We start from the raw sequence: 9552 nt of genomic DNA on the forward strand, positions 1-9552 counted from the left end.
AGCCCCTGAGCCTTACGTGCAACTCCCTCATGGTCATGCCCAAACCTTCTAACCTGGAAGAATCATTTCTGGCCACTTTGCTTCCCAGCTCCAACATCTCCGGCCCAGCCTCGGCAGGTGCACAGCTTTCAGATGGGGCAAATACCTCCTGTTTGCGTTTTGAGGTCTAGCTCTAGGGCCACTGTGTTGCTTCCCACCGACTCCCCACCCGTGCCTGTCTGAGCTGTCCCAGGAGGGCCCTCAGGGTCCCATGGGGGCACAGCGAGGGGCTGCAAGGCCCAGGTGGTGAGGGCTGCTCTGAAAAGTGGAAAGCACCCTCCCACCAGTCTTAGAGGTGTCCCCGGAGGTGGGGGAGGGGTGGGGAGTGTGGTCACGTGACTCTGGATCCCCGCCCACTTTGTCTCTGCAGCAAAAGGAGCAGGAAAGCTTGCAGCTGAAGCAGGAGGTGGAGATGCTGCAGGCCCAGAAGCAGGAGCTGCTGAGGTCACCCTCTCTGGGGGAGAACTGCGTTGCGGGCTTGAAGGAGAGGCTCTGGAAGCTGGAATCCAGCGCCCTCGAGCACGAGAAAGTCCAGAGCCAGCAGGAAAACACCATCAAGCAGCTGGAGCAGGTAGGAAAGTCCTGTCCAGGGCGATGCCCTGCCCCGTGCTGACTCTGGGGCAGAAGGTTGTGTTTAAATTCACCACCTCACTCAGCTGCTCCTCATCCTTCTGTGGCTCCCTATTACCCCAGAGAACCTCAGAACTCCTAAGCCTGACACTCAGACCCCTCATGGAGCCCCCTCCTACCATTCTGCAAGAGTCATTGTCACCTCCTCCAAGAAGCTCAACCTGATCTCCTTCTCAGAAACAGTCCCACCCCAACTCTACATTCACCTTCTCTCACCTTCACAGCACCCACTGTCACATGTGACAGTGTTTTCCAAAATGTGCTCAATGCTTTTCTCCCCATTAGGATATGTGTTTTATGGGGGTGGGAGGACTTTTTGGTTGACCTTGCTTGTCAGGGCATCCCCTGATGAGGCCAGGTACATAGCTGGTACTCAATAAATAGCTGCTGACCCTATGTCTGGTATTCAGCACTGTCTGGGTACCAGACTCAGTCCTAAGCTCTCCTCACATATCATCTCATGAATCTCCACATGAAGTCTATATGCTGAGGTTTCCTCCACTCTACAGATGTGGAAGCCGAGGCTCAGAAATAGAAAAAGCGGCAGGGACAGGATTTGGAGCCTGTGCCCTCTGATGCCGCAGCGCCTCGCACACCTGTGTTGTGCACAGCCTGCAGAGAGGTGGGAGCCCCGATTTTTGGAAAATGCAAAATAAGAGGAATAAGGCAGGACTCCAGATTCCATGGAGAAGGGAATGGCTACCCACTCCAGTATTCTTGCCTGGAGAATCCCATGGACAGAGGAGCCTGGCGGGCTACAGTTCATGGGGTCACAAAGAGTGGGACACAGCTGAGCGACAAACACACACATACCCCAAGACTCTTGTACCAGCCCCTCGGTGAAGCACCTGATGAATATCCTGATGTCTGCTTGTTTGCTTATATGCCAAAGTCATTCCACAGAGAATTCAAGGAATCTTCTAAGATGTATGTGTGGTAAAATAGAAAAAGAAATAAAACAAGCCAAACTAGAGAAACACAAAACCAGTGCTAAGGAAGAGTGAATTAATATGCAAACATGCAGATCATGTACCCTCACACACTCAGTAGTTTTAGCTTTCAAATTCCTGGTGGCCAGAGAGAAAAGGGCAGTCTGACTTACATGCTTTTTATCATCCCCAAGATGAAAATCTCGGAGAAGCAATGGCACCCCATTCCAGCACTCTTGCCTGGAAAATCCCATGGATGGAGGAGCCTGGTGGGCTATAGTCCATGCGGTCACTAAGAGTCGGACACAACTGAGCGACTTCACTTTCACTTTTCACTTTCATACATTGGAGAAGGAAATGGCAACCCACTCCAGTGTTCTTGCCTTGAGAATCACAGGGACAGGGGAGCCTGGTGGGCTGCTGTCTATGGGGTCACTCAGAGTCGGACACGACTGAAGTGACTTAGCAGCAGCAGCAAGATAAAAATAAGCCGAGTTTTCAGGGAGAAGCAAGGCTTTTCTCGATGCTTAGTTCTAAAGCATCTCACATGGGACTTCAGAAGGGTAATTATTTTGAAATGGTTTTAAGATTGGAACTCCTTTTTCAAGAATATCTGACCAAGCCAGCATGAATCCGTAAAGCAGATAAACTCTGAGCTGCTCTGGTGAAGGCGGGTGGGGGAGTGGGGGTGGTCAGGGACAGGCCCGGGTGCTGGCCTTGCTTCTCACTCATCCCCGCTCCATCCGGACGGAATCTGCTGAGCATTGAGACTTGGGTGTGGCAAGTGTGGGGACAGTCTGGAGAGGTTGAGAAAAACAGAGCTTCTTTGCTCAGTCCATCAAACCTGTGTTTATTAAGCACCTACTGTGTGTCAAGCACTGGACGGATGCTAGGGGTGTAAACAAGATGATGTGGTGTCGACCCTTCTGAAGGTCAGAGTCATGTTGAGTGTTAGGGGAAGGTGTAACTTGCAGGTCTGGTTTGGGGAACAGATTTGGAGTACTCAGGGTAGGCTTCCTGGAGGAAGTAACATTTACTGAAGCTGAAAGCTAAAGGACGAGCCTGAGTTGGCTGACCAGGAGAGTTCCAGGCAGGGGAATAGCCTGCACAAAGGCATAGAGGCAGGGGCGTCGCACGGCATCTAAGGAGCTGCAAGATGGTCCCGTGCAGATGGGGCCTGTGGACATTTGGCAAGCCCCCTGTTTTCTCTAGACTTCAGTCTCCTCAACTGTACAGAGTCTTGTCAGAGTCTTGTCCACCCCCAGCCTCCCTCCAACCCCAGCTGTGAATCTGTGAAGGTTCGTGATGGAGGTGGGCCATCTGGACAGGTCGTTCAGGGATGTAGAGGATGGAACAGTGTTATGCAGCAGCCCAGAGTCAAGAATAAAGAGACTGGGACTCCCTTGGTTGTTCAGCGGTTAAGACTCTTGCTCCCAATGTGGAGGGCCCAGGTTCAGTCCCTGGTCAGGGAACTAGATCCCACATCCTGCAACTAAGACACAGCACAGCAAAATAAACAAAAATAAATAAATTAATTTTTTAAAAGCACTCTTTAAAAATATAAAACAAGCACTTTGGAAAGTTGAGTTAACTCTGGGAGATGCCACCAGGGGACCACTATGTGCTTGGGAAGCAGAAATGTGCTGCCTTGACCTCAAGGACCCAGGGGCTGAATGCAGCTGCCCAGCCCCGCTCCCCTCCCAGCTTCCCCAGGAGGCTGACTCAACCCCTCACTCATCTTCTCATCCATCTTCAACCTCGCCCATCACCTTGTACTGCTCTGGGTTATTGTAGACATCCAGGAGATATTTATTGATTACAACATAACACTTTTTCCAGGAAATTTTATGTTAACTCACATAAGCTTTACATAAATGGTATTGCAGATGTCAGGAGTATCCAAGAGGCTAGAAAAAAATGAAAAAGGAATATTATATTTACTTGCTTAAGCTCCTCATTTTGGATTATCTCCCTATAACCTCTTGTCATTTTAAAGGCAGCGGGGAAGGAAGTTGGCATTTAAAGTGAGCCTGCTTTCTGCCGGGAATTCTTATTGGAGCTCTGATGCTTTCAGTTCTTTTTACTCTTCACGGAGATCCTGCATCGTGGAGAGTATCATCAGCATTGGAAAAGACCACCGTTGTTTTTTTCTCAGCTGAATGTCCATGTCAGGGGCAGCAGTTGTGGCCTCGTGAAAGCTTGCTGCGAGGTGCAGGGCAGACGGTCAGGTCCTGATTGCTCCTGCAGTCTGGCCCTCTTCCGTGCTGAGTTCCACGCTGCTCCATGGCTTGCACCGAGGAAGAGTGCAGATCATGGAAAGCTTACAGTACAGGCTCTTGGGTCTGTACCCTGGAGGTTCTGACCCAAGAGGTCTAGAGTGAAGCCTTGGAACTGAATTAAAAAAAAAAAAAAATAGGAGGGCACCAGGTAATTCTAGTATGCCACAAAACTTGACAAGCAAGAGCTTGAGTCAGTCTCTCAATTATGAAAATCAAGAGAGTAAACTCTTGGGAGTTTTCTGACGCTCCAGTGGTTAAGACGGTGTGCTTCCAACGCAGGGGGCGCAGGTTCCATCCCTCGCTGGGGAACTAAGATCCTGCTTGCTGTGCAGCAGGTGTTACTTCAAATATTTCCATGCACTGTTAGCTTGATGGTAATTTTTTAAAAAAGAAAATAAACTCTTAAACTGTAATTTAATCCCACTGTGCTTCCAATTCTAGAATCTTGTACATAAAATGACACAGTTTAAACATCGCAGACAGGTCTCTTCTTGCCCTGAGCAGGTTTTGGAGGGTCTCACTGAAAAGAGAGACCTTCTCCTTCGTGGGAACACAGTTCTTAATAATGTCAGGCCTCCAGGAAGAGTGGGGCTAGTCCTTACTCTGCAAAATAATGGGGAAAGAAAAAGGAATCTTTCTGTGCCATGCATTGTGCTAATTCTCAGCAGTGTGTTTTAAGGAGGGTATTTTCTACAGAGAAGGGTAACTAATCAAGGGTTACGTCTTGGGCGCATCACCTCCCTCTCCAGGGTTTAGTATCCTCAGAAGTAAATTTGTATTCTGTCATTTATCCATCCACCTGGCCACCCAGCCAGAAGAATTTCCCTGGTGCCTGCTCCAGGGATGACAAACCTGTTCCATCTTAAGAGCATTGAGAAGGATTCTGAGGTCACGTCTCAACTCAGTGGCACAGAGTCCAGTTCCTTAGTGACCTCCGTTATGACCATGGAAGGGACAGAGGCAGCATTTGGGCCATTTGTCTACCATTTCTGATCTCCCTGGGTGCCTGGGGGAATAACTTGACTCTTACCCGTGCTGTCCAAAAACACAGCTGAAATGCTGAGGGTGACGTGGTTGGTGGGGGTCACCCTCATGTGCTGTTCTTGCCCCCTCAGCTCCGCCAGCGGTTTGAACTCGAGATTGAACGGATGAAGCAGATGCACCAGAAGGACCGTGAGGACAAGGAGGAGGAGCTGGAGGACGTCCGCCAGTCCTGCCAGAGGCGGGTACGTGAGCTGTGAGCGCAGCTGCACCCCGGGGTCCCGGCGCGGCCAGTGCATGCGCCTCGTCCCTACAGCACAGGGATGAGCTCAGCTTCCTTGGGAAGTGCTGTCGAGGGTGCTGGAGCAGAAGGACCTGTCCTAATAGCTATGGTTCTGGGGCTTCCAGAAGCCTCTGAACTGTCCAGCATAATCACCCTAGACTTCTACCAAGAGCCCAGAGTGCCATGCGGCTGATGCCCTGGATAAGGATGTATATGTGTCAAGAAGGGGACCAGTCCCTTCTGGTTTGTTTGCCTTGCAGATCGTTTCTTACATTTTTATCTAAGCTCTTTGCAGACATTTCAAACAGTGTATAAGAAGGCAACAAGCAGTTGAGATCTTAACCACCAAGACATCATCATTATTACTATTTTAAATGTTCTTTCTCTGTGCCCACACGAGCATATGCACAGAGATACCATTTTACCTGAATGGGGTCGTGCCGCTTTGAAGCCTGCTGTTTTCCCTCTGAAGTTTGTTCTGGGCCTCCTCTCCTGTCAGTACGTGCAGACCTAATTCACATGTTTACGGGCTTGAAAGTATTCCACCAAAGGCCTGTGCTCTTGTTTACTCAGCAAGCAAGTCTCTTATCATTGGACATCTAGGATCTTCTGATTTTCTGTTATTATAACCAACACCAACACAAACTTCCTTATGGATGCATTTACTGATGTGAGTTATAAGGTGAATCTTTAAAACAGAATTGCTGAGGAGCTTGGGTTAAGCCTCTCTGAACAGGTTTTGTCTGGGCAGGACTTCTGTGGTCCCTTCATAGCCTGGGTACATTGTGCATCTCCCAGAAAGGGCCGAGTACCATTCCCCATAGTCGACTCTGATATTAGCTCCCCAAACAGCATCCCTGCAGAGACCTCCAACTGCAGGGGCTGAGAGTGGGCGCGGGAACTCCTTGACTCTTGGTATGAGTGTTTGCCTTCCCAACGCAACAACAGTGTGATCCTGGGAAAGTGACCATAAACCCTCTGCTCCACCCGAACTCCATTCCCTTCCTCAGCTGCTTTCTCCATGTCCACCACTGGTCACTTGGAGCCAGTTTATAAGACACACAGGAAAGCTGATGTTGCTAGTTTATTTGGAGTTATAGAGGCTTGGATCGAATTCAGACTCCATTAGCTATCAAATGTGGGGCGTGGGAGAAATCACGTAACCTTGCTGATAAGCCTCACTTCTCTCATCTGTGAAATAGGATAACAGTGGCCACCTTGCAGGGTTATGGGGAAGATTCAAAAGATCGCAGGTGTGGAACCACGGCTCAGAGTTTGTAATGTCCTCCTCCTTTGCTGGAAACTTACAAGCAGTACTGGTGTGTGTGTGGATTTCCAGGCGGCCGATCCTTCCCAGAGGTACCCGGGAACCAGCCCCGTGGCTGACCTGCTCCTGGGCGTGCCTGCTCCATCCCAGGAGAAGGCGAGTGCAGGGACTTGATGTCCTGTAGAGTCCCCTCCCCCCGCCCGCACTCCCCACCTCCTGCCTGAGTAGCATCATCCTGGGCGAGGCTGGAGGAGGCCGTGGTGGTGTCAGGACCCTGGCGGGAGATGAGCCTCTCGTCCTGGGCAGATGGGGCCGCCTCGGTACCCCGTCACTGCTGGGGGGTGAGGGGCTGTAAAAAGCGAGCCCTTCTTCACTCGCAGTGGTTGATGCTGCTGCATCTGCTGCCCGGCCCGCTCCCCAAATACTCCTTTTGGGGCTCCTTTACAGTTCAGCCCCTCTGGGGGTTCATGCAGATCATCCCAAGGGGCCAAGTACATTCTCCCCAGAACTTCCTGGAGTTGGAAAAAGTCATAGATTTTAGGTTCATTCAGACCTGTGTGCCCTTGAGTAAGTCTCCTAACTTCCCTAAGACTCAGTTTTCTCATCTGTGAAATGGGAGCAATAAGAGAAAATGATTTCCTTCCCCTATGCTATTGTGAGAATAAGATCAAAGAATGGTAAGGTGCCTTATAAACTGTAAAGTGCTGGGAGTTACCACATAGAAATGTTCTACAGAATACTCTCTAGAGAACTGCCTCTCTTGACACATAGCTTTTATTATTTTGTACATTTTTCAAAAGGAGTTTCAGCTTCTGCAGGTGTGAGCAGACTGCCTTGTGTCTTTCATTCTTAAAAGAAAGTCTTGAACTGTTTTCTGAAATGACCGTCCATCAGGAGTTTGCTTTTTCTCTCCATGGGTCAGGAGGTGGAAACCCAGTCCCTGCCCATGTGCCCTCAGGTGAAGGGGGCGCAATTGCTAATGCATTCCAGGAGCGCCTCAATGTGTTGTGAGTGCCCCAAGCCAGGACCCTGATGGGCCGGAGATATGACCCAGACCCTCCTGGGGCTTCTTTACGGCCAGATTTATAAAGGGGGGAGTGAGGTCAGAGAAGGGTGTGCCTCTCCTCTGACAGATACTAACACTTGATTGCACGTCCAGTGACTGCTCTGCTCGCTCTGTCTCTCTCCGTGGCAGGAAATCAATCATTAGTGACCTGGGTGGGAAAGCTGCTGACTGTCTGATGGTGACAGAGGAGCCCAGGCCAGCAGACGGAATTCTGACAGTTCTCAGCAGCAGCTGACCTAGGAGTCTCTGCTTCAGGACCTCTCTCTGACTCAGTTTGCCCATCTGTGAGAGAAGTCCACTGATAGCACAGGATGGAGCAGGAGGAAGGGGTGAGACAGCACACAGGAGAGGCAGGTGCTGAAGAGGGTGTGCACAGCGCCATTACCGTGGGGCATCCACTTTAGCAGGGAGCGCCTGCCTCTGCTGGGTGGTCACTGAGAAATCAGAGCCGATTGTAAGTTAAAAGAGCCGCTCGTAGCCATAGTCTTAGTCAGTTTGGGCTACTCTAGCAAAACTGGGGGTGGAGAGTGGAGGCTTAAAGAGCAAAGGTTTATTTCCCATAGTTCTGGAGACTGGAAAGTCCCAAGATCAAGGTGCTAGCAGATCTGGTGTGGGGCAAGGGCCCCACTCCCAACTTGCAGATAGACGGCTGCCTTCTCACTGTGTCCTCACGTAGGGAAGACAGAGGAAATGAGGTTCTTGTTTGTAAGGACACTCATTCCAGCATGGGGGCTCCCCCCACCCCGCCAACCTCATCTAACCCTAACCATCTCCCAAAGGCCTCATCATCAAATATTCTTGCCTTGGGAGTTAGGATATCAACATTAGGAATTTTGGAGAGACAGACTTGAAGTCTAGACACGAAATAATCTCAAATGCAACTTTTGCTGCATTATAGTTCCCAGGTAGCTCAAGGATAAAGAATCCACAACTGCCAGGCAAGAGACACAGGTTCAACCCCTGGATCGGGAAGATCCCCTGGAGGAGGGCGTGGCAACCTACTCCAGTATTCTCGCCTGGAGAAGAAAGGAGCCTGGTGGGCTGTGGTCCACGGGGTTGCAAAGGGTCAGACGTGACGTAGTGACTAAACAGCAACAGGTGTATTTAATAAGAAAGATGAATGTGTCCTAACATGTAGGATACGATGCTGCACAGAGTCTTAAAAGGTCAGCGCGCCCAGACTTGTACCTGTTCCAGAGAGGCCACGGCAGAGGAAGGAGACAGCTGTTAGGAAATGGGCAGGAGACTGGGGCTGGGGACTCCACAGTGAATGCCAGGGGGCTCCCCATAATTGTTCCGTTCTCCCCATAATTGTCCAGCTCCTGAGCTTTTAGGCTTCTGAATTCTCTAACAGAAATACCTCCTCCCCCCGCGCAAACTACTAGGTCAGCCTTTGTGGAACTGGGCGAGCAGCCATGAACTCCACACACCCAGCCCCGTCCTCCAGAGGGTCCTGGCCTCGGGGGGCCCGTCCAGATGGAGTGCGCGTGTCTCACGCCTGCGTCTGCCCTTTGTGCCCGCAGCTCCGCCAGCTGGAAATGCAGCTGGAGCAAGAGTACGAGGAGAAGCAGATGGTCCTCCACGAGAAGCAGGACCTGGAAGGCTTGATCGGGACCCTCTGCGACCAGGTAAGACGGAGCCGCAGCAGACAGCCCGGAGAGCGCAGTCCCTGCCCCGGCCCGGTTGAGAGCTGATTGCTGGGGAGGCCAGCGGGGAGGAGGGGTCTTAGGACCCGGCCCAAGGATAGACCTGTCAGCTGGCCTCCACCTGCTCTTCCCAGGAGCCTTCTGCTCCACCAGTCTGTCTGTCCTCACTCACCGCCACTTCAGAGGGGACCTTCTGTGTGTGGGCGGTGGGGGGGTGGTCTTCACACAGCAGGGTTCTTGGAAGAACCCCTGAGAATACAGAGAGTGGGTCTGGCCACAAGCGCCAGGCCCAGTGGTCTTGCCTTCAGCCACTGCCGGGGTGAGCATGTAGACGACGGCCTTCGCTTTGGCGGGGTGACTGAACGGCCACTGTGCTCACAGCTGCCCTCGTGAGAACCGGACTTTTGCTGGCCACAGAGTCAGGCGGCGGGG

At 51.3% G+C, this 9552-nt stretch overlaps 1 protein-coding gene across 1 annotated transcript in view; it reads left to right on the forward strand.

Moving 5' to 3' along the window:
- The window catches only part of MYO18B (myosin XVIIIB), a 232628-nt gene that overhangs the window by 125991 nt on the left and 97085 nt on the right, over positions 1–9552 (forward strand). The window contains exons 31-33 of the mRNA XM_010828851.1: positions 410–610; positions 4993–5103; positions 8998–9102. Of these exons, the coding sequence (XP_010827153.1) occupies positions 410–610; positions 4993–5103; positions 8998–9102 (417 nt within the window). The remainder of the gene's footprint in view (positions 1–409; positions 611–4992; positions 5104–8997; positions 9103–9552) is intronic.

This window comes from Bison bison, unplaced genomic scaffold (assembly GCF_000754665.1).
Source record: "Bison bison bison isolate TAMUID 2011002044 unplaced genomic scaffold, Bison_UMD1.0 scf7180017864495, whole genome shotgun sequence".
NCBI classification, from domain to species: domain Eukaryota; kingdom Metazoa; phylum Chordata; class Mammalia; order Artiodactyla; family Bovidae; genus Bison; species Bison bison.